Source organism: Camelus dromedarius, chromosome 27, assembly GCF_036321535.1.
Source record: "Camelus dromedarius isolate mCamDro1 chromosome 27, mCamDro1.pat, whole genome shotgun sequence".
Classification (NCBI taxonomy): domain Eukaryota; kingdom Metazoa; phylum Chordata; class Mammalia; order Artiodactyla; family Camelidae; genus Camelus; species Camelus dromedarius.
The window spans coordinates 10820077-10845915 of record NC_087462.1 but is presented as its reverse complement, the minus strand read 5'-3'; the positions used below and the strand labels follow the sequence as shown (position 1 = coordinate 10845915).

The window sequence follows — 25839 nt, the reverse complement described above, 5'->3', positions numbered from 1 at the left end:
ATGCCGTGCCCATTTTCCAGACGAAGAAACTGAAGCCCATGTTAGGGGCTTCACCAACCCAAGGTCTCTGGGTGGGAATGGCCAGCACTGCAGTTCAAAGCTTTGGGCCTGGCCCAAATGGGAGAACCTAGGGGTGGGGTGGGGGTAACATGATGTTCTGGGGAACTCGAGAAGACAGGCAGGCATACCCTCCTCCCTCCGCCCCCACTCCCCGAGTCAGACTGGGGAAGTTGAAAGACTCATTTATTGAGCACCTCCTGCAAGTAACACATCTTCACTTCAGGGCCCCATGGCATCCCCCAACAGGGTGATCCTGGGCCAAGGTCACTGTTTGTGGACTTGGGCCCAAACCTCACAGCCAGCATTCTTTCCTCCTCTGCTGCCTGGCTCCTGGCCAAGGCTCTGAGAAGGGGCCACAGGGTGGAGAGGCTGTGCGCCACACAACATGGGTGTCCGTGGACTCTGCTGAGGGGGACTGGGCAGACTGGGAGGGGGAACTGTCCTTGGGGGAGGATCCTCCCACCGACAGCTCGATGAAGGTGTCCCAGGCTGGGCAGGTGGGGACCATGTGGATCTCAGGCCAGGCCCTGAGTGGGTGCTGTGGACGAGCGGGCCTCAGGCTGGGCCCTGGGTGGACGTCCCCTGCGGCCAGCCCTGCCAGCCTTCTGCCTCTGCAGTGTCTGCTCCACTTTCTCCTTGAAGCGCCGGTTCTTCTGCTTGATCTTGGCCAGCTCTGCCTTGCGCTTGGCCTCCAGGTCAGGGTCCTGGCACAGGAGGACCAGAAGGTGGTTGATCATTCTCCCAAGGGAGCCTTGCGCCCCGCCCCCATCCCTGCCGGCACGACCCTCACCTTTCCCTCCAGGATCATCTGCTTCCGCTTGTTAATCTCCTTCTTTTCATCAAAGTTGGCCGCCTCCAGTTTCTGAGGGGGGAGGGAGAGGCCATCATGGGGTCACCATCTTGAAAGAAGCACCCAGGGCCCTGAAGACCAGCTCCGTCTCACACCGGCCCCTGTCCCAACACTCACAATCTCGCATTCCCTCCGCACCACGTTGACCTGTGTAAGAATTTGCAGCACTTTGGCTTCCTCCACCGAGAACTCCTCCAGCTTTTTTTCTGTGGGGACAGCAGGAGCCCAGGAGAGGGCAGACACAACAAGGAGAGGGGTTTCAACCATGCACTGAGTTCCCCATGCAGTAGGGGATGCCAGGCCATCCGGGGTCATATCAAATCAGGGTCATGGGGATAAGATCTAGGATTTCAGACCCAAGAAATATATAGACCGCTCTTTTTTTGTTGTTAGCAACATTATGAATTTGATTAGGAGGTTTTTTTCCTTGAAACAGTGTCTTTTAAAATCAAGACATTTCTGAATTTTAGGACAGTCTGTGCAATGATTGGAGATGCCCCAGAGGTTCTCAGTCTTGGCTACACTTTAAACCACCCAAGGGAGTTTTTAAACATGCCCAGGCCCTGTCCCTGGGGCTTCTGACTCATCCACAGGGACCACCCATACACCCTGGTCTCAGAAACCCAAGTCCCTTCCCACCAGATTTGACTTTCAGCTGCTAAAGGCCCTTACAGAGCTTCTGTTTGAACAACTGGGCAAAAGAAACTTTTTGGGGGCTTGGAAGGAAGGCACAGTTTAAGCCCATTCATGTGAGCAGGCTAGCGGGCATCTGATAGGGTGAGTGGGCATCTCACCCAGAGGACCGTCCACCCCTCCCTCCCTCCTGCCCCTCCACTCACTGATCTGCTCCTCAATGGCGTGTACCAGGTGGATGTCATACTGGGTCACCAGCGTGATGGCCTGGCCCTGCCGCCCTGTGGGGGACACACCCAGGCTATGTGCTGGAGGTCAGGACCATGGGCCAATAAAAGCAAGCCCTGACCATTAGGCAGCTCAGGGCTCCTCTCGATCAAGGGGAGCAGTACAGAGGCTCAGTAGGTGGGTGGATGGAGATGAAGGAAGCCCAGGGCTTCAGGGCTCAACCCCCTGCCCCACCTCTGTGTAGTAGGTGGATCTGTCCCTGGGGAACTTCAGGACTCCAGGGGGAGGCGGCTCTCCTGCCAACTTGACCTTACACAGGGGCTGGTGATGTGGCTAATTTCCCTTTTCAGTGTGGCTGCCAGGCAGCCCAGGCTGAGTTATGTCAGCAATAAGCCCGGCTAGGCTTCAGCCCAGATCTCTGCACTCCACTTTCTCCATTCCCCATTTCTGTGACAGTGACTAGTGCTGGAACAGCTCTGACAGCTGATGAGGCCCGTGACCCTTGAAGCAGCCCCAAACAGGTGTCACATTCTTGTTACCCAACGTCTGACAAGGCAGTGGGACCCAGAGAGCTGATGTGACCTGTCTGAGGCCATGGGGCAGGAGAGAAAGGCCAGGCCCAGTCCAGCCCCAGAAACCATGTCTCTCCCCACTCCAGGCATGAAAGAATATCAAGAACTCTGTTCCCCTCCTGGGTGGGGCTGGGGAGCAGACAGAAGGATGCCCCTTTGGCTCCTAGCCAGACTCACAGTGAGGGGTTGAACTTGGATGCCAAATCCCACAGAACAGCATCATACCCACCAGGACTCATACACCCACTTGCTGCCAGGCCAAATGGCAGCCCTGACGGGTGAAGGGGGCTGGGTTGAGGCAACAGGGAGTGGTGGAGACTGGGGAAGTGTGTGCTGTGTCCCCAGGGGACAGTGCATGTTAGTTAGTGCTGCCTGGGTCACGTGGAGAAGACAAAGCAGCTCTACCTATGGTTTTGAAAGAATGATTCCCCCAACTTGCAAATGCTGCCTCTAGTGTCTCTCACCTGTGGGCTGTATTCTTCCCATGTCCCACCAGCTCGTGACTGGCTCCTTATGGTGTGGGCAGGCTGGAGGGACGGGTGCCCCAAGGCTGCCCACCCTGTCTGCTTACCTGCGCGGGCTGTCCGGCCAACCCGGTGGATGTAGATCTTCGGGAGCCCGGGGGTGTTGTGGTTGATAACCACCTGCACCGTAGGGATGTCCAGGCCCCTGGAGGCAGAGGCCAGTCAGCACCACTGTCCCCATGGGGGAAATGAGGTTGGGACTCACCCGAGGTTGCTGAGCAGCAAAGCTGAGGCTGCCTGACCCATGCCTGATGCCAGCCTCCCCCTCTGGCCCTTCTGTGGGGGCGTCACAGGGAGGGGGTACTCTGGAGCTGCTCACCGGGAGGCCACATCTGTCGCGATCAGGATCCGGTAGATGCTGGACTTGAACTTAGCCAGGGCAGCAAAGCGTTCTTTCTGTGCCGGATTGAGGAGAGAATTGGGGGCGGGTGGTGGTGGTGGTGTCAGATGGCATCTCAACAAACCTTTGAGCGGACAGGGCAGAGGCCAGGACAGTCCCCGCCCTCACAGGACTCAGTCCAGTGGGGGAGTGTTGCAGGCAGAGGAGAGAGCCTAGGCAAAGGTGCTGAGGCTGGGGAAATCCCCAGGGTGAGGCTGGTGGGCGAGGGGATCCGTGGGGCCGCCGACGCCTCACCTGTTTCATCATGGAGTGCAGCGCCACGGTGGGGAAGTTGAACTTGCGCAGCATCATGCACAGGATCTGGCAGGTCCTGGCGGGAAGGACATGCTGTCAGCCCGCCCAGCACTGGGGCCTGGGAAGGCGCTCCTGCCCCTCCCACCCCTGAGAGCTCAAGCAGGTGGCCGTGCGCAGCTGGGAAAGGAGAAGCAGGGGTGCAGTGTCCTGCCTGCAACATCTGTCTGCTCGCCCCTCCCCTGGCTTAAGCTAACGAAAGAAAGCCTTATATCCAGACTTTTCTCTCCTGGTAGCCAATAAATTCTCGGTGGAGGGTAGTGCGCAGCCAGTTAGGTCTCCTTCACATGCTGTGGATGGCCCTTCTATGCTGGCTCATGCTAGACTAGCCTATAGCTTGTTGGCACTCTCCCCAAATACGTCAAAGAACTTGAAATCCCTGGGACTGTGGAGAGGACAGCCCCAGGTTGTTGGTGCTAATGCGCCGGGCCTCAGTGACACCCTGAGATCACAGCAAATCAGAGGTTCCAGGGCCTTCCCAGCTGCTGCAGGGGTCTCCTGAGGATAGCCTGAGGCCCTTCCAGTTAAGAGCAGGTCTGAGGAACCCCAAATCCTGGCTCTGCCTTTGGGAGGGGTGATCTCGGCAAAACTGTTTGACTTCTCTGAGCCTCTCTGAGTGACTCCTCTGAAGCTGCTGGTCTGAGTGCCCCGGAGTGCCAAGACCAGCTGTGTGCCTCACATCTGCAACCTCGGGTCACCTCCTGGGCCTCCAGGAAGGGCTGTGGGAGGGGCGCCTAGGGGATGGGAGAGACAGCCTGCCCGTGCTCACTTGCATGTGTTTGTGAAGATGATGATGGACCAGTCTTCATGCTCATCCTGGAAGTTCTGGATCAGGTGGACCAGGTAGGCATCCTTGACCTTCTCAGGCACTAGCAGGTAGCGCTGGTCCAGCTGTTCTACTGTGCGCACCCTGGGAACAGTTGTTGGTCCCTGTTTCCCCTTCTGTGGAATGAGGCCAATGCCCCGCCCCACCCACAGCCAATAACCTGGTGGGTGTGACCCTCCCCGCTTCCTGCCTGCCTCACTCCCCCAGGAACGTGGCTGTGGACTCACGGGGCCTGAGCCTCCCAGAAGAAGGGCTGATTGGTGGCCAGGCCCTGCAACTCCCTCAGCGTGTCGGTCAGTGTGGCACTGAAGAGCAGCGTCTGCCTGTGGGCTGGCACGGCCGCAAGGATGGCCTCCAGGTCCACAGTGAAGTCAGTGCAGCCCTGCTCCAATAGGCGGTCTGCCTCATCCATCACCTGTACACCAGCGGTAGGGGGCGGGAGGTAGAGATCTGGGGTGAGAGTGCTGACCACACGTCCAAGATCTGACCACAAGCCTGGGCCCAGCCCACCTCCCCCATGGGCCTCCTTCCTGGTCTTGGAAGCACTTGGGGCACTCTCTCTCTCTAGGTCCGGGAGGCCTGCTCCCTCACCTGTCTCAGCTCCAACATCACCTCCTCAGAGAGACCCTGTCTTCAACTATCTTCACTATATAGGCCCCCTCTTGTTTGTCCCTGAGCCGTCCTTGTCACCATTCCTAATGCTGTACTCAATGGCCCATGGGACACGTTTCCCAAATGGATGAATCAGGGATCCAAGTCAACTCACCAGGAAGCGGATCTTCTTTATGCTGAAAGTGTTGGAGCTGCGGAGGTGGTCAGCGAGGCGCCCCGGCGTGGCGATGACCACATGTGGTTTCCGGGAGAGCTCCAGGGCCTGGGCCACCATGTCTGTGGGTGGAGGGTGAGAGATGGGGCTGGGTGGATGGTCCCAGGCTGCAGGAGTCCCCTGCCCAGAGCCTCCCTGGGCCCCCCGTACCCATGCCGCCAACGATGATGCAGTCTTTCAAGCCAAGAGGCTTCCCTAGGACCCGGAACTGTTCTGCGATCTGGTAGGCCAGCTCCCTGTGGGTGTGAAGGGACAAGGCTAGATCAGATAGGGGTTTTGTGCCTGCCTCCCATTCCTACTTCCACCCATAGGGCCTCTTGACTGGTCTTCTCCCTTCACACTCTCTCTGTGGCTCCCAGTTCCCTGTGGACAAAGGCTCTAATACTAAAAGTTAGAGGCCCACTGTGGCCCCTGCCCCTTCACCAGGCTGGGCTCATCCCTTGCTAGTCCCACACAAACTATCCTCTCCTCCTCTCCTGTCCTCAGCAACAGCTTTGACACCACAGTCAAGAGCTTGAGACCTAAGCATCAGTTCTCCTTCTCCCAGGGCTGGACAGTGTCCAAGTCCCCTCCACTCTGTCTCCAGCCCCAGCTCCACCCAGACCTTTCCTCCACCCATGTCCCTGCTCCCTGGCCTCCCATTTTGCCCTCTTCTGCTCACACACCTGCAGAATCAATTCTAACCCTCTACTTGGCATTTAAGGCCCTTTTCAAGCTGGCTCTTATATGCCCAGCCCCCAGTACCCTTTCTGTTCCCTGCCTCTCTCACCCTTGCATGAATGCATTGGCAGTTCCCTGTGCCTAGAATACCTGTCCCCAAATTTGTCCCTTCGAGAGATCCTTTTTATCCTTTAAGGCACCCTTTGAATGATGCCTTCTTTGACTGCTCCCTCCCCAGGCCAGGCCCTCACAGCACGCAGCGCCTATCTCTCCTACTGCTGTTACAGGACCCATCATGTCCACCGTCATGTTTGTTTGCCCAAGAACAGGAGATGTGTCTATTTCTTGGTATACAAGACTACTGCCAGCTCCTATCCAGCCAGCGCTTGCCCTGAGTCAAGCCCCATACTCAGCACTTTTCACACACTATCTTGTTTAATTCCTCAGCACTCCTAAGAGGTGGGCATAATTTCTGTCTCCATTTTGCACACATGCAAAGTGCGCTGAGAGAGGTAAAGGCACTTTCCCAACAGAATACAGCTCGTTAACTCACCCAGGAGGCCTACGGGGGGCTCACCTGGTGGGGGTCAGGACGAGGCAGAAGATGCCATAGGGATCCTCAGACAGCTTCTGCAAGATGGGCAAGACAAACGCTGCTGTTTTGCCGCTTCCCGTCTTGGCACAGCCCAGGCAGTCCCGACCTGGACAGAGGGCAAAACAGTGTCACAGGTGTAGACAGGTGTCCCATCAGCCACAGTTTACAACAGTTAATGTATGATAAGCAGTTACTGTATGTACAGTACTGGCCCATGCCTTTTCTGTCCTAGGCTTTTGGACAACTACCCATTTTGAGCAACTGACAAACTTTAGGAGGGAGAAGCTGTTATCCTCCCCATTTAACAGAAAGGGAAACATAGTCTCAGAGATTTGCCCAGGACACAAAGCTAGTGAGTAACAGGAAGGACTAGAACCCACATCTATCTGACCCAAGATGCCTGCTACTAACCACGACCTCATTTTGATCCCCTCCCAGGGCATCTGAGCTTGAGAAATCTAGACTGCCCTCTCCAGATCTGCACCCTATCCTTCCTGTTGAAGACTTCATCTTTATTTATTTAATCCCTCAACTTGTCACATCTTAGGCTTCCTGAAGGCGTTTCTTTAAACGCAAGACTGGGTTGGGCCTTAGGAGTCAGAAGAGCAGTCTTAGAACCAGAGTCCTGGATCTACCAGCAATCTTGACAGCCTCGGTTTTCATTTGTAAAATGAAGATAGTAATGCAAACTGTATCAAATTTTTCCCAGTACTATCACCAAACCCTCCCACTTCTCAGAAACTATGAAAGTTTCAGACATAACATCACTTGTGTGAGGACACACAGAGTTAGTCGTACGGCCCAAACGCCAGCACTGCCTAGTCTGCCTCAGGGACCGAGGCTCGCTCGTAACGCCCAAGGCTGCCCCTCGCCTCACAGGACCGTGGGCAAACGCTGCGAGAAGGCAGAGGGAGGAAACAGGAGCGGGGACGCCTCCTGAAGAAGAGGCCTAGCCATACTCACCCTCTAGGATGGCGGGGATACAGCCGAGCTGCACGGGTGTGGGCTGCTTCAAACCGAGCTGCCGACATTGTTCCACAAGCCACGATGACAGCCCGAGCTCTGCAAAGCCGGCCATCCTCACAGTCAGCTCCGTGTGAATACCGGTGTGAGCCGCACTTCCGGCGCGTGTCGATGACGTCAGGAAAGCCTTCCCGCTTACTGGATCCGACTCCTACGTGGTCCCACCCTCTCCAGGTCCCTGCCATTCCTAGCCTTGACGATATCCTTATCATGTTTCCCTGAATCCCGTTGTCTCTCAGTATCGAGTCAAACTACAGTTCCCGAGATGCCGTGATGCACTTGCGTCTCCCGCCCCTTTACTCCCGTTTAAGAGTCTCTCATTGGCTCATGTCCAAGGAGGACCGAGTAAACTACATTTCCCGGCGTGCCCTGCGGTGCCTCCCTGCTTCCGGCCAACGTGTCCGTCCGGAAGAGGAGTGGGTGAGAAGACGGAGACATGGCGCCTCCGGCCCCCGGCCCAACCTCCGGCGGCTCTGGAGAGGTGGACGAGCTGTTCGACGTGAAGAATGCCTTCTACATTGGCAGCTATCAGCAGTGCATCAACGAGGCGCAGCGGGTGAAGGTACGGCAGTTCCGGGGCTGTGGGACGCTGGGGGCGGAGGTGGAAGACGCTTCCTGGTGGCCGCGGGGTCGCTCTCTGTTTTAAAAAACCTCCTTCTTCTCTCGCTGTCCCACTACACCACCACACCCCCGCGTCCCCATCTCTTCTGACCGTGGTGAGGAATTATCCTTGTCCCATGACAAAACTCAAAGCTGTAACAACACTTGGATACTTCTCATTCAGAGCGCTCACTCTGCGCCCTGGGAGGCATTTGAGTAAGAGAGGAGTTCGTATTCTTGTAGTAATAAGTGGTCATGATGCTACGGTAGAGTAGCATTAATAGCAACAACAACAGTAATAGTTCTTGTTTGTTGAGAGCCCACACTGTGCCGCCATACTCTCAGTACCCGTGAAGTAGGGACTGTTGTTTATCCTCATTTTACAGGTGAGAAAGCTCAAGAGAGAAATGGCTTTCTGCACATTACCCTGCCCCACTAGTCAGATTATTTCTCCCAAAACTTGCTCATTCATTTATTTATTCCTCATTGAGTATCTGTATGAGCCAGGCAGTGTATTAGTGCTGGGCTCCAAGCAGTGACAATATCTACACAACTCCCAGCTCTCTTGGAAACTTCAGCTCCCAAGGGAGGCAGACAGTAAACAAGTAAATAAACAAGATGCCCGGAGGTGGTGTGATGGAGACTGGTGGGAGTGAGTGTGGCTGTTTGAGAGCTAGAAAATAGAGCCCTGCAAGGTAGGGCCCAGCCAGTCAGGCAGTAGTGAGTGGGTGACAGGAGAGGGGGCAACAGGGGCCGTTAGCAGCATCTTTTAGGGAGGGACGTGGATATTACTCTTATTTTGAGAGTGAACCACTGGAATTTTTTTTTTGTTAGTTGAAACATGGTTTATTTACAATGTTAGTTTCTGGTGTATAGCATAGTAATTTAGTTATACACATACACGTTTTCACTATAGATTACTACAAGATACTGATTATTGTTCCCTGAGCTATACACTAGGACCTGTTGCTTACCTGTTTTGTATACAGTAGTTTGTATCTGCTAATCCCAAACTCCTAATTTATCCCTCTCCCTCCTCTTCCCCTTTGGTAACCATAAGTGTGTTTTCTGTGTCTGAGTTTGAAGAATTTTTAAGAGCAGTGAACCTGACAGGGTCTTTGTCGGCCCTCAGGGTCTAGTGTTCTGAAGAGAGAATTACAACTTGAACCCTATACGGGTAAGGGGAGCTAGAAAGTGCTAAGTCAGAAATGGTGGGGGCTGCTTCACAGGGGAGTGATTAGATCAGGCCAGGCCTCTCTGACTGTCATTTGAACCTGAGACTGAACCTTGAGAAGGATCTCATCCCATAAGTTGTTGCAGAGGTGCTGGGGCACGGGTGAGCTCCAGGTAGTGAAGGCAGAAGAGGCTGGTGTAGCAAAAGTGGGGCGAGGACGACAGGGGAGATGAATAATGAGGTGGGCAGAGGCTTGGGCAGGGCCCTGGGGACCACAGCAGGGGTTTGGATTTTATCAAAGGTGTGGGAGGCCATGGTGGGAGGCTGTCTGAGTACTGATCAAGGAAGTGGCAGATGTCTTCTCAGAGGCAGCCAGAGGGTTGGGTGGAATTTGGATTCTGAAGGAGAGGCTTGCTTTCCCTCCTGGTCTTTGGCAGTGAACTGGATGTCCCTGAGCATCATCTATATAAATAGGGACAAAACCCCAAACTGACTTCAGGAAGAGGTCAGAATTTGCTGTAATAACATTTGCATGATTGTATTAGTTTCCATGGCCACGGTGACAAATTACCACAAGTAACAGCTCAAGGCAACACATTTATATCGCAGCTTCTGTAGGTCAGAAGTCCAGCGTGGCTCTCACCAGGCTAAAATCAAGGTGTTGGCCCGGCTGTATCCTTTCTGGAGGTTCTAGGGAAGAACCAGCTTCCAAACTTATTCAGAGTGCTGCCTCTTAGCCAGGGGCCACTCTTAGCTCCTAGAGACTTGTAGAGGTTTCTCTCCAGTCCTCAACCTCACACATCTCCCTTCCAACTCAGACCCAGGCACAGGGTTCTCAAGTTTGGAGTCTCTCGAATTTCACCTTCTTCATTCCTTTTATCTAAAAGCCCTTGGTTTTTAAGGGCTTCTGTGATTAGACTGGACCCTCCTGGATAACCCAGGTTAGTCTCCCCATTTTAGGGTCCATAACCTAATCACACCTGTTAAGTCTCTCTTGTGATGTAATGTCAGCTGTTCATAGGTACTGGCGTGGACTTCTCTGGGGGACCTTATTCCATTTAGCACCCCAGTTGTTATGTGCCTCTCTGCTGGGGTACTGTCGACCATGACAAGATTGAGACAGACCTGGGCTGAAATTCTGTCTCTTCTATGTTCTGTCTGCAACCAGGGCAGAGTCATTGCACCTCTCTGAGCCTCAGTTTCCCTTCCTGGGAATGATGACACTCATCTCAGGGTCCCTGTGAGATTCAGCATCATAGTCATGTTCTGCCTTTCATCTTCGGCTGTGTCTGTCCTGCATACGTCACAGCAGTACATTCTTTGAGTCTTATTGTGTCATAATCAAACTTTACCACGCTGCTGAAAGAACCAGCATACCCTGTTGTACATAGAGAGTGGTGGAAAACAAAGGATACAGGGTGGGAGGCACATAATAGCTAGTGGTAGAGCACGTGCTTAGCATGCACGAGGTCCTGGGTTCAATCCCCAGTATCTCTGTTTTTAAAAAAAAACAAGAACAAAAGGAAACTAGATCAGCAGTCGCCCTTGCTGGAGGCACACTGCAGCCCAGTCTCTGAGCTGGGGGACCTGGCACCAACCAAGGCGTTCTCCCTGATGCATCCAGAAGAGTGGGAGTACTATCCCTGCTGAGCCATTTGATGTGATTTAGTTCTATTCCACGGGCCACCTGAACCTTCTGGGTTGAATGGTGTCCCCAAAAAGATATGTCCACCTGGAGCCTGTGAATGTGCCTTAGTTGGAAAAAAGGTCTTTGCAGATGTAATTCAGTGAAGGATCTCCTGATGAGATCAGCTGGGATTTAGGTTAGGCCCGAAATCCATTGACTGGTGTCCTTCTAAGAGAAACGCAGAGAGAGGTTTGAGGCAGATTGGAAAAGATGGAGGCAGAGGTTGAGGTGATGTAGCCACAAGCCAAGCACTACCTGGAGCCACCAGAAGCTGGATGAGGCAGAGACAGTCCTCCCATAGAGCCCAAGGAGGGAGCATGGCCCTGCTGACACCTTGATCTTGGACTTCTGGCCTCCAGAACCACGAGAGAATAAGTTTCTGTTGCTTTAAGCCACCTAGTTTGTGGTTAGTCATAGTGGCCCCAGCAACTTTAGACGGGCACCACCCGAGGCAGCCCCAGGTAGAATATCTGGTGTATTGTTACACTGGCACTGGCACGATGTTTTTCCTCTTGTCAGACATTACTTAAGTGCCCACAAGGTGGCAGGCACCGCACAGGTATTGAGGGTGAAACAGTGAAGAAAGTCTTTAGGAGCTGACTGGCTAGTATGGTCAGGTGACTGATGGCCACACTGGACAGTAAGGGGAAGGGGCGTGAGCCCCCCATCACTGGCCTCCCTGTACAGTACCCCTTGCCCTCAGGCCTGGCTGAAAGCCTTTTGGGGCCACCCTGGGACTGGGTATTGTGGGTGGAATGTGGCCTTCTGAAATTTCTGGCTTTTGAGCTCCCAGGTGATTCTGATGAGCAGTCAGGACTGGGCACCATAGCCTCACCTGGCAGCATGCATTAGAGTCCCTAGGGTTCCCTGGTCTACACGCCTGTCCTTGTTCTTTTTTGTTTTTGCTGGTGCGGGGCGGGGGCGTGAATTAAAATTTTTTTTAACTATGTATTTTACAGTATCATATTTTTTAAAATTTGTTTATTATTATTTTATTTGGGGGGGGGAGGTAATTGGGTTTTTATTTATTTACTTACGTTTAATGGAGATACTTGGGATCAAACCCAGGACCTTGTACTTGGTAGGCATGCTCTCTGCCACTGAGCTATACCCTCCCCCCAATATCATATTTTTTAAATTGAAGTATAGTTGATATACAATATTATATGTTACAGGTATACAATATTAAATTATACTCCATTTATAGTTATAAAATATTGGCTATATTCCCATGGTGTACAATACATCCTTGTAGCTTATTTTATACCTGATAGGTTGTTCCTCTTAATCCTCTATCACTATCTTGTCCCTCCCCCTTCCCTCTCCCCACTGGTAACCACCAGTTCCTTCTCTACATCTGTGTGTCTTTTTCTTTTCTGTTATATTCACTAGCTTGCTGTATTTTTTTAGATGCCACATGTAAGTGGTATCTTATAGTATCTGTCTGTCTCTGTCTGACTTACCTCACTTAGCATAATGCCCTCCAAGTCCATCCGTGCTGTACACCAGAAACTGATAAAACATTTAAAATCAACTGTATTTCAATTAAAAAGCAAGCAAACAACCCATTTAAAATATGGACAGAAGAACTGAACAAACATTTTTCCAAAAGCAGAAATGCCGATGGCCAACAGGAACATGAAAAACTGCTCAATATCACCAATATTAGGGAAATGCAAATCAGAATCACAATGAGACGCCATCTCACACCTGTCAACGTGGCCATCGTCAGAAAGAACCCAAATAACAAAATGTTGGCAAGGACATGGAGGAAAGGGAACCCTTGTACGCTGTTGGTGGGAATGTAAATTGGTGCAGCCACTATGGAAAACAATATGGAGATTTTCTCAAAAACCCAAAAACAACCACCGCATGGCCCAGCAATTCCACTCCTGGGCTTACACCTGAGAAAACAAAAATATTAATTCAAAAAGACACATAGACCCTAATGTTAACAGCACACCATTTACAATCGCCAAGACGTGGAAGCATCCCAAGTGCGCATCAACAGACGAATGGACAAAGGAGATGTAGCACATACATGCAATGGGCTACAACTCACCCATAAAAAGGAAGGATATTTTGCCATTCGCAGCCCTTCATTCACTTTTTTTTCACTTCAAAAACCAGAATTTTATGACTGGCATAAACATTTCCATTGCATCAAAAACAACGAAATACCTAGAAATATTATTGCGTATTATTGCGTATTATTATTTTTAATGTCTACTTTCTCTGTTCTTATTTTTTTTCTTTTTTGGGGGGAGGTAATTTACTTGTTTATTTAGTTTTAGAGGCGGTACCGTGGATCAAACCTAGGACCTTGTGCCTGCTAAGCAAGTGCACTACCACTTGAGCTACACCCTCCCCTTCTAGGTTTATTATTTTTCTTAATATTTCTTTTTCTCTAAATGGAGGTACAGGGGATTGAACCCAGGACCTCATACATGCTAAGTACACACTCTACCGCTGAGCTGTACCCTCTCCTCCGTCCCTGTTCTTATTCTTATGCCTCCGAGAAGCTCTTCTCTGGCTGATGGAGAGGGTCGTGAGTGTCTGCATGTGGGTCTCAGTGACACCTTGGTAGTCCTGCAGGGTCAGTGGTGGTGCCTGTTTTACAGATTGGGCAGCCGAGGCTCAGGGTTTTCTCTGGGACCCTGGTCCCCCAGGGCGTCCCACTGTGTCCTCACATCAAAGACACAGAGCCAGCATTTGGCCCTTTTTTTTTAACTGAAGGCAGTGTGGGAACCCCAGGTGGGTCATCCTCAAGAATGTCCACCTCTCAGGGTCATTTGAGAGTCATTTATTTAGAAAACACCATGTTCCAAATCATGGCTAGATCTTCAGCCTGGCCACCAAGGCCAGAGCAAGCTGCTGGGACCCTGCGGCGAAGTTGGCCTGAGTCAGGCTGGGGCCAGGAGCCAGGTTTCTTGTTCGCAGTCTCCCTTTGCCTGGGAGGAGAACGTGTTCACCGCCCTCACACCCTCAGGCTGGGAAGAAGAAAGCGTGGTGACTAGGAGTCTGGTTCTTGGCCTCGAGGGAGGGCAGTCCTCGTGTGCTCCCACCAGTGGGGCTCCAGACCCTTTGTCCCTGTGCTGTGGCAGCTGGACAGGCCAGTCTGTGTGCTTTTTCCCAGGCCCTGTGCTTTGGAGGCCATTGAGGTGGCAGCTCCAAGGTGGTCAGGCCCCCTTCCCACGTCACTTTCCTCTCCTAGACCCCGAGTGGCCTGTCCTTGCACCCTCTGGGCCGAGCTGCTGTGTGCCCACCTGCCCCAGGGACTGTGGGGCCTACAGGAAGTCATCCAGCATCCCAGGACATGGTCCAAAGCTGTCATCCTGAGGAAGGGTCCCTCTCCTGCCCACAACCTCGTGGGGGCCTTCCTCAGGGTCCTGCAGTGAACCCTGTATAAGGTCACCTCCGTCCTACTTCTTGGCTCTGCGGTGGCTGGGCTGAGGGGGTGTGGTCCATGGACCTTGTCCTTGAGTACAGGGCGGTCCCCAAGGTCTCACCCAGTCTGGCTAGACCCGGACATCACTGCTCTGGGGCAGCTAAGCTGAGTTCACTCAGAGAGGTCCTCTGAGTGAGGCAAACCTCCATTTCTTCTGTTTGTCATGTTTAAAGAATGTTTTGAAACGAAAGCAGGACACGAACAAACTGCGTGGAAATATTTGTTATAGAAAGTCAACTGCCCTTCACACATCTCCGCCCAGGTCCTGTCACTTCTCCAGCATCGACCCTCCATCTCCCGATAGGCCTTTTTTCTCTGCTTTTATAAACCCAGACACCAGAACATCCCCTCTACAACCCACCCCTACTGCCGCCAACATCCTTGGACCACCTGTAATATTGAGCAGCTTGTTATTTGATCTGCTGCACCCTGGGGTCCTTCCCCATTGGCATGAGTGGGCATGTGGCCCCAAGAGTCCTGACCTGCCTCTGTATCCACAGCCATCAAACCCAGAGAGAGATGTGGAAAGGGATGTCTTCCTGTACAGAGCGTACCTCGCACAGGTGAGTGTGGGCGCTTGACCGTGACTGCCAATGCCCCGGGAACAAGAGTAAGGAACAGAGTGCTGGCGGGGGCAGGGACCACGAGCAGCTGGTGTGGCCACCACAAGTAGGTGGCCATGTCACTGAGGTTCTGGACTGTCAGGCCAGAGGGCCAGTGTTGGGATTTCTTGCTTTTCTTTTTTTACTTAACTGGTAGATTTTACTTGTCCAGGACAATTTTAGGTTTACAGAATAACTGAGCAGATGGTAAAGAGAAATTCAAATCCCCACCCCCACCCCCACCCTCCAGGCATTTTCTCTTATTAATGTTTTAGGTTGGTGGAGTGCTTTTGTTAACAATTGATGCACCAACACTGGCATTGTACTTGAGTCCACAGTTTAGACACTAGGGTTTTTAAAATGCAGCATTACCCTGGTAATACGATCAGAGTGCATTCCCCTGTTCTAAAAACAATCCAGATGGTGCAGACAGGACTGAACTCTGCTCTGCCCCATTCCCACCCCAGGCCCACGGTGCGGATGTGGCCACCAGCCTCTGGCCGACCTTGTCCCCCAGCCACAGCCCTAGATGCTCTGTCTTGGGCACTAGCTCCACAGATACCCCCACCTCACATCAGGCCTCTGATAGCTTCCTGGATCTGTTTGCATCTTTCTCTCTACAAAGTGTTCTGGAGCCTGATGAGACTCCCCTCTTAGGGACCAGGTGCTTTTCACCCCCTGACCTCCAAGGTCACAGTCCCAGACTGCGTGGCCCCAGCAGAGTAGAGTGCCCGGTGTGCCCCAGAATCTCCTTGGATATGTTCATATATATGTATGTATGTGCACACGTGTGTACGTACACTTTAAAGATGATCATTTGTAGATACATGGCAGTGAAAATGTCAAAACTGTTTAGAAAGAAATACAGTGAGAAATGGGTCCCTGATTCCTATTCCCCTCCCAGCAGTGACCTCCCTGCTGGGTGTCTTTCGGGGGGATACGTGTTCTACTCAGTAGAAGCACATACCCAGACCCCCCTGCCCCACAGCTGGCGGGGCCCTCACCCTGTCACCTCACCACCGTTGGCTGGGCGGTGACCCACCAAGGTCTCCAGATAGAACAGTGGGCAGTGTGGCCTGACAGGCAACAGGTGATGCTGTGCTGGCTTCCACAGTGGGCTCCAGCGGAGGTGGCACCATGGACTGAGGGGTCCCTGGGGGAGATGGGTGCCAGCCCTGGGTGTTGGGGCTCCACCAGTGTGATACTGGAGCCAAGAAGTTGGCTCTGAAAATAGATAAACCCCATGAGGAGGTCGGGCAGAACTGACAGTGTGCCTGTCTTGACCACAGAGGAAGTTCGGCGTGGTGCTGGATGAGATCAAGCCCTCCTCGGGCCCTGAGCTCCAGGCCGTGCGCATGTTCGCAGAGTACCTGGCCAGCGACAGCCGCCGGTGAGGATGGGCGGGAGGGTGGGCCAGGGGCTTGGTGGATGGGCCTGGGTGGGAAGAGGACGCGGTGTCTGGTTGGCATCCCTCTGCTCTCTCACCTCTGAGCCTCGTTTTCCCTTACCTGCCCGGGGCAGGGCAGGGCTGGACCCTGCTTCAGAGGGGTCTTGGGGGGAATCGGAGGTGAGGACTTGTGTACAGATAGCTAACAACTGTGAGGGCCTCCTTGTTGCCAGGAGGGCCTCCCTGGAGACAAAAGTTTGGGGACCCTGTAGCCAGTCTTCAACCATTGCTACTCGTGCACTGTGCAGGTGAGGGAGTAGCGGCTGCACCACCCGTCCAGCATCTTCCCAGGATGGGGGCCCAGGTGACGGGTGGGAGGGGACACACCAAATCCTCTCCTGAGCTGGGTGTCCACCCTGTGCTGCGGACCACCAGTCATCAAGCTCCCTCAAGTGGTGGCCAGGAGAGGCAGGGGTCAGGGCATGGGGACCTGGAAGAACTGAGCATCCCTGGAGCAGGCCCCCTGTGCTCTGCTGCTCAGTGTGTGGTCTGAGACAGCTTGCAGTCCAGCCCTGCTGGCCTCAGGCAGTTCCTGCTCAGGCGGGTTCCTGGGCTGCTCTCCTGCCCAGGTTGCTCGCCCAGGGGCTTGTGTGCACATACCTCCACAGGTGGGAGCCGTGTGGCCCTGCCTCCCCTGTGCATGAAGCACCAGCCTGACCCAGCAGGCCCCACAGCCCCTCTGTACCTCGGTTTCCCTCAGCTTCGGAATGGGCTGGTCATGAGGCTGCCTGGGATTGTGAAGGTAAAACACTCCGCAGGGGGTGGCTGGCATAGAAGGACCACGGCACAGCCTGTGACAGAGATGCCTTGCTCTGTGGGCCGACCCCTGCCTCCGCTCCTCGTGGAGGGCAGCGCCCTGGGCGCCATGGCCCGTAATCAGGCTCCTTCGTCTACAAAGAGGCTTGAGGAGTTATCTGTGAGCAGTGGCAGCTGATTAGGGGTCCCCAAAAGACACTTCCATGTCCTGACCCCCGGAATCTGTGAATGTGACCTCACTGGAAGTGGGGTCTTTGCAGATGTAGGTAGTTAACGATCTTGAGAGCATCTTCTAAATCCAGTGACTGGCGTCTTCATGAGAGACAGGAGAGAAGAAGACACAGTGGAAGGCTGTGTGAAGATGGAGGCAGAAAAATCTGGGTGGAACAGACACAAGCCAAGAGTTGTCCCAGCAGCTGAGGGAGAAGCCTGGGACAGATTCTCCCTCAGAGCCTCCAGGAGAATCCGACCCTGCCCACACCTTGATTTCACACTGCTGGCCTCCAGAACTGGGAGAGGATACATTCCTGTTGTTCAATTCTGCCCTCTTCACCCTAGCTTGTGGTGCTTTGTGACAGCAGCCCTGGGAAACTAAGACAGATGGCCTCATAAGGCCATCATGTCATCTGCTCCGCACTTCGCTCACCAGGGTAACAAACCCCATTCTCCTTCCGGGGGTGGTGGCTGATGTGAGCGTTACAGAAAAGAATCTGCAGGAAGCACGTGGCGTGGAGCCAGTGCTCAGGAAAGCAGAGCATGTCCATCCTGACAGCACGAACTGCTGCCCCACGCAGACTGCTGGGCAAGCAGGTGGTGAAGGTGCAGGAGCCCGGACGGATGACTGCAACCTGTTCCAGTTACAACGTGCGACACCTTGTATGTCACAGTAGTGAGCAGGCAGCGTGTTCACACCCTGTGTGTCAGGAACCAGGCAGGAAGCTTAGTGAGGAGGCTTGGGAACTCCTCACACCAACCCTGTGTGACCCCTGTACACTTCTGCTGTGCAGAGTGGGGAACAGACTCATATTTGAAGTTATTTGTCCATCAGGCACCTCTGGAGGGTGCACAGAGAGTGACAGGTGTGTCCCTGCCCTCCAGCGGCCCGCAGGTACAGGCACTTGGCCAACAGCCCCCAGCAATCCATGTGAAACATACACGTTTGTCGAGACTGTGAGGATCCCAAACCATAGCTTTTGTCCAGCAGTGACATGGAGCCGGGCCCTTGCCTCCCTTTTCTCATTAACTGTTCAGCAACCCTTTGAAGCAAGGGGTCCCGGCTCTTTGTTTCAGTTAAGAAGACCATGGCTCAGGTGTCTTGTGACACGTGGTGCCACAGGTGGGTCCTCAACCAAGCCCTGGACTCCAGCCTGCTGCTGGCCCCTAGCCTAGCACACTGCCCACTTGCTGGGAGCAGCTAGCATGCCAGGCCCAGGAACCAAGGGCAGCCACGCTGGCAGTGGGGCATCCTGCACAGCCACCCTCAGGACCCCCTGCTGAGATCACTCACCTCCTGGGGAAGGTGGTGATATCACCATTGTGAGATCCACCTGTCTAGTAGCCTCATGTCCCCTTGGGGGTGCCCCTGGTCAGCCAGCTGGTCCTTCTGCATCCAGGGGTGGTGTTGACACCTTAGCCCCCAGGCACTGAGGGCCGGGGGAACTCAAAGCCTGGGCAGTCATTTGTGCTGCTTCGTGGGCAGAGCCCCTCCTGCACCACATCTCCCCACGGGGCCTGGAGCATCCTGACCCCACTTCTCCTGGCCTTCTCCCTCCTGGATGAGGGGTCAGAAGTGCCTGGTGGGAAGGCACCCAGTGGGGCTCGGCAGAGACAGCTGGGCCCATTCTGCCCCCTGCTGCTTTGTGCCCCTGGGCACGTGACTCGCCCTCTCTGGGCCTGTCTGTTCCCACAATGGTGAGGCCTTCCGCCCCTGCCTTGGGCCCTGAGATGCCATGTCTGGTAGGGATGCGATCGTGGCTGAGCTGGACCGGGAGATGAGCAGGAGCGTGGACGTGACCAACACCACCTTCTTACTGATGGCTGCCTCCATCTACTTTCACGACCAGAACCCGGACGCAGCCCTGCGCACTCTGCACCAAGGGGACAGCCTGGAGTGGTGAGTGGACACCCGCACCAGGGGACCGGCCAGTGTGAGTGGCCCTTCTGGTGTCCAGGCAGCTCAGGGCCTCATCAGCCATTGTCATAGGAACAGCGAGGGGGGCTGCTCTGAAAGACTGGGGCCGGGGGGGAGCGCAGTCCTCCATTTAGGCTGCAGCTCTTGTTCTTAGTCCAGAGACACTCTTTTCTGCACGTCTGGGCCGCTGCTCCAAGGACATGGCACCCAGGGCTGAAAACTCTCTGTTCCCAGCAGCAGAGCAGAAAGCACTTTTGTCTTTCTGTACCCTCCCTTCCCCCACAAAGCCTTGTGTTCCTCTGCCCTGGGCCCTGGCCTTTCTGTGTTCTCCCTGGGCCCCCTGAGGCTGGCCCTCTGGGCGCTCCAGGCCTGGGCACTAGAGCTCCAGACAGCATGCCGTCAGCTCCACCCCCACCAGGAGGTGGCTCTGGGCTGGTGCTGTGTCCAGGGTGCTGCAGCCAGGGCTCCAGCCCCGGAGGGCACAGCCACTCTCCCTGTGAGCTCTGGTTTCTGCCTTCCCTCGGCTAGTTGGTCACCGCATGTTCCTTCTATGCCTGTTTATGTCCCACCTCAATCCAGAGGAGAACTTGCACTTGCAGCACCTTAGAAACAGGCTTGTACGTGGCTGATGTGGTGGATGCCACGAGGGTTTCTCATGCTCCTCCTTGGCCTGGTCTGGGTGCTAGATCACATTCTGGTGGGAAAACTGGGGAACAAGCGGCCACATCAATGATCACAACCACAGCTGTCTCAGCCGGAGAGGGGAGCCCTGGGTGTGGGCCCCCAAGGCAGGGAACAGCTGCTCCCTACGCAGAGGTCCATCTGGAACTGCATTTGGAAAGGGGAGAGGGGTACAGATGGGGGCGCCAGCCACTGCGGGGTGGGCAGGGAGTGGGCTACAGGCCTGGATGGAGCCCCTGCCCTGGGGACCCCATGAGAGCTCCCAGCCCCGAGCATGCTCAGCAGTGACAGGCAGGAGCGCAGGTCCTGGGAAGCGATGGGCCGCCCAGGGCAGCGAGCAGCACCTGGGTCTGAATTTGGTTCTGCTGGGTGCCAGTCAGCCTCAGTGTTCCCCTCTACAAGGCAGGGCTGGTAGCCCAAGCACTTATAGGAAGTTTCTGGGAAGCGGCACCCACATGGAGCAAGCTCCTGGTGGGAACATAAAGTGGGTGGGGGTTCGCTGACTGCCCACCCTACCCCCCAGCATGGCCATGACGGTGCAGATACTGCTGAAGCTAGACCGCCTGGACCTCGCGCGGTAAGCCTCTCCCCACCTGGACCACCTGGACCACCTGGGGCCCCTGGGCTGTGGCCTGTGTGTCGGGGATATCTGAGCAACAGCCAGACCGTGTTGGGACCCTGTGTTCTCCAGAAATTGGGCCTCTGCAAGGGCGCACTTAGCATGGAGACCATCCCAAGCCCTCCCCTGGCCCAGAGCATCAGTGATGCATGTTTCTCCATTTATTTCATTCCAGTCTGTTGGGGTGACACACCATCGCTTACCTACTCGTCCCTGCAGGGTGTTGCTGGGGACAAGGGGAGTCACTCACTGTGCCTCAGTTTCCTTCTGTGAGGCAGGCAGCGGGGCCTATTTTGCAGGGTTGGGGTGGCCTTCACAAGTATGCAGGGGAGTGTGCAGCCATGGGTTGGGGGTGGCTGGGCTAGGGCCCAAGGTTCTGGGGCCTCACCAACAGGGAACTTGGAGGGCACTGTCTGGGCTACTTAGTCACTGGGCACTCTCTGGCCTCTCTCCTCTACCCCCCAGGAAGGAGCTGAAGAAAATGCAGGACCAGGATGAGGACGCCACCCTCACCCAGCTGGCCACCGCCTGGGTCAACCTGGCTGTGGTGAGCACCTAGGTTGTGCAGGGGTGAGGGACAGGAATGTCAGGGAGCCAGGAGGTGGAGGCTTCTGCCTGTGTCCTGCACTGGCTGCTTCTCTTGGGAGGGTGCAGGTTTGGGATTCCACGGATGCGCTGGGCCTCCCACTTCCTTTGGGGCCAGTCCCCTGTCCCCTGGAGGAGCCCCAGCCCAGGGTGCTCTGGCACTTTTTCCCCCTCACTCAGGCTTCCCGTGGCTTGGCCAGGGCTGGAGTGAACAGACTAGGGGGCTCTAGAACCAGACTCTATGCCTCTCCCTGCATGCCTTCCAGGATGCATGGAACCGATCTGCCCCAGGCTTGGCTGCTGCTCAACCTGCTCTCCCAGCTCCTGGCACAGGGTCGGTGCCAGTGTCCCTGTCATGCTTTCCCCTGAGCCCAGTCCCCCTTCCCCCGCATGCCTGGGCACCCCCTCTCCTGGCAGCAGCCCCTTTTCTGGATTTTGGCCTTTGGCTTCCTTTCTCTGAGTCGCTCTTTTGTGCAGGCCTCTTAAAATGTGCTCCCTGTCTGTGTGCATCTGCACTTCCCTTTCGGGGGCTGAGGCCTCACCCCGGCTGGTTTCCAGTCCCTCTTCAGTTTAGTGGGACAAACCCCAACAGCTCTCTCCAGTAGCCTTGCATTTTTTCACAAGCACTCTTGGTCTCAGGCTGCCCTGCAAGTGTGACGCTGTATCTTTAGCGGGTGGACAAAACCTTCTATTCAGAGTCCGAGTAGTCAGGGTCAGGGCTGGTGGTCATGGAGCCGAGGCCGGCCCTGACGGCCACGTGACCCAGTGGTCTCAGCTCAGACCTGGTCCAGCCGCCTGGCACTGATTTTGCCCCTGGAGCCGAGGCTTCCACGTCTGTAAATGGAGGGCTTAGGGAGCCAGCTGTGAGAGGGTTGCTTGGGCCCTTTGGCACAGCACAAGCAGCACAGAGCTCTCTGCAGGGAAGAGGGCAGTGCCCACGGAGTGCCTGCCGTGGGCCAGCCATGCTGGGATCATCTCCACCAGGTGCTGGGCTCACGCCAGGAGGGAGCAGGCAAGGGTAGCACCGGGCATCAGGGCGGCAAAGCAGTGATGGCGAAACTGTCTGTGCAGGGTGGTGAGAAGCTGCAGGATGCCTACTACATTTTCCAGGAGATGGCTGACAAGTGCTCGTCTACCCTGCTGCTGCTCAACGGGCAGGCAGCCTGCCACATGGCCCAGGGCCGGTGGGAGGCCGCCGAGGGCGTGCTGCAGGAGGCGCTGGACAAGGTACGGGCAGGTGACAGGGAGTACTGCGTGGGCTTGCTGCAGAGGCCCATGGGCATGACGGAAACAGGTGCGGCAGAGACCCCCACGGGCCTGCCTTGTGGCCCCTAGGAGTTTTAATGCCTAAAAATCGGGATTGCAAATGAAAATCCTGATTCTAGCTTCTCTTGGGGATAGGAGGATCCCATCAGCCTGGGCCTCGGTTGGCCTGAGCTCAGTGGACACACATGCCCCGCCTCCTCTTCACAGTCACCTTGGCTGCCTCTCGAGGTGGTCCTTCACGTGGGTCTGTGCTTGGGAGAGACACCCACCATTCAGTTCCTAGGGGAGAGCAGGCTGCAGATGGGATTTGTCGTCTGTGCCCCCACCTTGAACAGAGGGACTGAGAGTGCTGCCTTCTCAGGGCCGCCACAGTTGTCTTCTCCCGACCGACATCTGAAACATTTTTTGCTGTTAAGAGAAACTGACACCAGTGGGAAGTTTCTCCCTGCTCATCTCGGCGAGGGGCCGAGCTATCATCAGAAGGTTGTTTGCCAAGTGGGGACACAGGTGCCCCTGCGGGCTGCTGTCATCAGGCTGCACATGGGGAGCCGCCTCCTTGACCAGGGTGCCCAGTGCTGGGGTGGGGGGGGGGTGGAGATTTGAGTCTCTGCAAAGAAGGCAGCGCGAGTAGAGCCAGGTCTGTGTGGAGCCAGGGCCAAGCAGCCCCTAGGGCCGGTGGCGCCACGCGTCCTGGGCAGTGCGACCCTGCCACGTCTCCACCGGGGGCTCTGGCTGGTGCTCCTGGCCAGGGCAGCAGCCGGCCCGATTCCCAGGGTTCCCTGTGCCTCAGCCCAGTATGGGCGGGTTGGGTGAGGTCACCCACTTGGAGGTTCTGGTAATTTCCCACAGCTTCCTGCCAAGGCCCCTGGGGACCAGGCGGACCAGGCGGGGTCTGCCCCACGGTCCCAGGCCTCGTCATCGCAGCAGGAGTAGCTCGCTGGGCTGTGACAGATTGAGTCTGCCTTGGGTTGGGCTCTGTTACTTTCAGATTTGTGGTAAATACACCCCTCCCAAATCACAATAAGGAAGGGGTCCCATGTTTCAAGTCTGGTCTGCAAGTGAAGCAGCAAACTCAGGGAAAGCAGCTGGCATGAGGAGGCAGAAGGGAGGGCCCTGAGGTCACCGCCGTACAGAGAGGCCAGTGTAGGGGGCACGCTGGGTCTTGCAGCCCCAGCCCTTCCTGAGATGGAAGTGAGTGGGCCAAGTCCAGGGGCCTGGAGGAGCTGACCTTGTCCGTTCGACGAACCCCTGTGTTTCCAGGACAGTGGCCACCCGGAGACTCTGATCAACCTCATCGTCCTGTCCCAGCACCTGGGCAAGCCTCCTGAGGTAGGGCCTTCTCCACCCCCAGCCAGGTGCAGGAGGGTTTTCCAGCCCTCACGATGCCTGCCTGGGGTGGGTGGGTGGTCTCTGGTGTGGCCCCAGCTTCAGAGGAAACTTGAGGCCTCGGGGTCTGGACTTTAGCGTTGGCCTGGGTAGGGGCAGAAACCAGCTCACCATGAGTGGGTGCAGTTGCCGTCAGCCCTGGGAAGTTGGCATTGCAGGTGGTTCCCCAGGGCCTCTACCCTGGCCAGGGCTGCAGTGCAGGTCAGCTGCTCTGTGGGTCCTGTGGGCAAGTGAGCTGAGGCTCAGGGCTCTGGGGCTGGGACACAGAAAGGGAGCTCGGGAGCAATCCTGGCAAGTCTACTTTATCTGAGGGCAGGGACGGAGGACAGTGGGCACCATTTAGGTGACTGACCCAGCTGGCCAGGGACCTGCCCCAGGGCTTCGTGATGATCTGTCACTAGTTCCTTGTAGAAGGACCCCCAGGCAGTCTCAGGGCTGGGGTGGTGCAGGACAAACAGGACGACCCTCCCACTCACCCCAGAAATAACCATGCACCAGTCTCGGAGAAACAGAACCAGACGCCCCCAGCCCCACACAGTCAGGCCCGGGCCTGGCGGGGAAGGCAAGGCTGGGAGCGAGGGCTCTGCCTGAGCCCCGTTCCAGTCCCCAGAACAAACCTATCTCCCTTTTCAACCCTGGCCTCTCTGACCTGCCCTCCACCTCTTCTGGCCCCCTGCCTCTCCCAGGGCCTGGGTCCCTGCCCAGCCCACTTCCCTGAACCCCATGGTGTATCCTTCAACCATGTGCCAAGTGCAGGCTCCTTGCCAGGTGGTGCTCACCCACCCTGCAGGTCTTCTCTAATTCAGGCTGATTCCATGATGGGGTGTTGGAGAATGTGGGGAGATTAGGGCTCCTGCCTAGGTCTGGCTGGGTGGCCCTCATTTCACCCCGCACCCTGCCCTGCAGGGGAAAGGCACATGGGGTCCCCATATTTACCTAACCTTGTCTCCTCCACAGGTGACAAATCGTTACCTGTCCCAGTTGAAAGATGCCCACAGGTCCCACCCCTTCATCAAGGAGTACCAAGCAAAGGTGAGCCCTTGTAGGTGGCCCGTCTCTGAGCCCCAGACCCCCCAGGCCCTGTCAGGCAAGGCCTGGAACTCGGGACCTGGCTCACAATTTCTCCCTTTTCTCTTTCTGCCCCTTGCCGCCCCCGATTCATGCTGAAGGAGAACGACTTTGACCGGCTGGTGCTGCAGTACGCCCCCAGTGCCTGAGGCCGGCCCCAGAAGCTCTTCCTGAGCCGTGGGAATACAGGGCCAGGGCCGTGCTGTCCTCTCCACCAGGCACTTGCTGTTTGGCCAGAAGCAGAGGCTGGAAGCCCAGCCCAGCCTCGCTTTTGTCAATAAACGTCTCCACCCCAGTTATCCTCACCCGATCTGTGTTTGCTCTAGTCACTTTGATGGGGGCATGTGGGAACCAAGGCCTGGTTGGGAGGGGCCCAGGCACCACTGCCCAGGGCTATTCCTGGGAGAGGGCCCTGGTGACCAGGGTCTGTGAACAACAGCTGCAGACTCTTCCTGCCCCTTCAAACAGCCACCCTGTGCTGCCAAGCTGCGGGTGCCACAGCCATGCCACCCCAGGCCCAGCTGGCATCCAGAGAAACTGAGCCACAGATCACAGCCATTGCAAGGGGCATCAGGATTCAAACACAGGACCCCTGGGTGGTCTGGAGGTGGTGAGGATACTGGAAGCACTCAGGCCTCAGCAGGGAGTGGGGTGTGCTGGGTCCTCACAGAAGTTAAAATCAACTCCCCAGGTCCCTACTCCTCTCCATCCTGTGGTTAGTCATGAGCCAAGACAGACCTGCTGTGGTTGGGCCTTGGGTGCTTGAGCACCGCTGTGCCAAAACAGCAAGCCCCCTGCCCTGAGAGAGAAACGCGTAGTGTGCACCCTGCAGTAAGAAGCTAGACAATAGAGAGCGGTCGGGGGAGTTAGCTGTGGCCTCTGAGATGAGGTCACCACTGAG

At 55.6% G+C, this 25839-nt stretch overlaps 2 protein-coding genes across 4 annotated transcripts; one reads left to right on the top strand and one right to left on the bottom strand.

Annotated features, from left to right (window-relative positions):
- Positions 1-226: 226 nt before the first annotated feature.
- On the bottom strand, positions 227-7586 carry DDX49 (DEAD-box helicase 49). Of its 2 annotated transcripts, XM_010997318.3 has the most exons (13): positions 7429-7586; positions 6448-6571; positions 5361-5446; positions 5151-5272; positions 4612-4799; positions 4328-4468; positions 3502-3577; positions 3187-3263; positions 2915-3012; positions 1750-1824; positions 1028-1116; positions 851-922; positions 227-764 (listed from the first exon to the last, which is right to left on the bottom strand). In XM_010997318.3, exons 1-13 carry the CDS (start codon positions 7541-7543, stop codon positions 576-578), a joined length of 1452 nt encoding a protein of 483 aa, XP_010995620.1. In that variant the 5' UTR covers positions 7544-7586; the 3' UTR covers positions 227-575. The 2 variants fall into 2 exon arrangements, with proteins under 2 accessions (XP_010995620.1, XP_010995621.1); XM_010997319.2 differs by lacking the exon at positions 1750-1824.
- Positions 7587-7866: 280 nt separating this feature from the next.
- Positions 7867-25243, top strand: COPE (COPI coat complex subunit epsilon). Of its 2 annotated transcripts, XM_031437684.2 has the most exons (10): positions 7868-8050; positions 14898-14960; positions 16289-16389; positions 19163-19315; positions 20538-20591; positions 21099-21180; positions 22290-22445; positions 23745-23813; positions 24828-24902; positions 25040-25243. In XM_031437684.2, exons 1-10 carry the CDS (start codon positions 7925-7927, stop codon positions 25085-25087), a joined length of 927 nt encoding a protein of 308 aa, XP_031293544.1. In that variant the 5' UTR covers positions 7868-7924; the 3' UTR covers positions 25088-25243. The 2 variants fall into 2 exon arrangements, with proteins under 2 accessions (XP_031293545.1, XP_031293544.1); XM_031437685.2 differs by lacking the exon at positions 20538-20591 and having other exon boundaries at positions 7867-8050.
- Positions 25244-25839: the final 596 nt, after the last annotated feature.

Coding starts and splice junctions, on each gene's coding strand:
- DDX49 (XM_010997318.3), bottom strand. CDS start 7,543: ATGGCCGGCTTTGCAGAGCTCGGGCTGTCATCGTGGCTTGTGGAACAA. Junction 4,800..5,150: donor TAAAGAAGATCCGCTTCCTG/GTGAGTTGACTT, acceptor GCTGGTGTACAG/GTGATGGATGAGGCAGACCG. Junction 4,469..4,611: donor TTCTGGGAGGCTCAGGCCCC/GTGAGTCCACAG, acceptor AACTGTTCCCAG/GGTGCGCACAGTAGAACAGC.
- COPE (XM_031437684.2), top strand. CDS start 7,925: ATGGCGCCTCCGGCCCCCGGCCCAACCTCCGGCGGCTCTGGAGAGGTG. Junction 14,961..16,288: donor ACAGAGCGTACCTCGCACAG/GTGAGTGTGGGC, acceptor TCTTGACCACAG/AGGAAGTTCGGCGTGGTGCT. Junction 16,390..19,162: donor CTGGCCAGCGACAGCCGCCG/GTGAGGATGGGC, acceptor CATGTCTGGTAG/GGATGCGATCGTGGCTGAGC.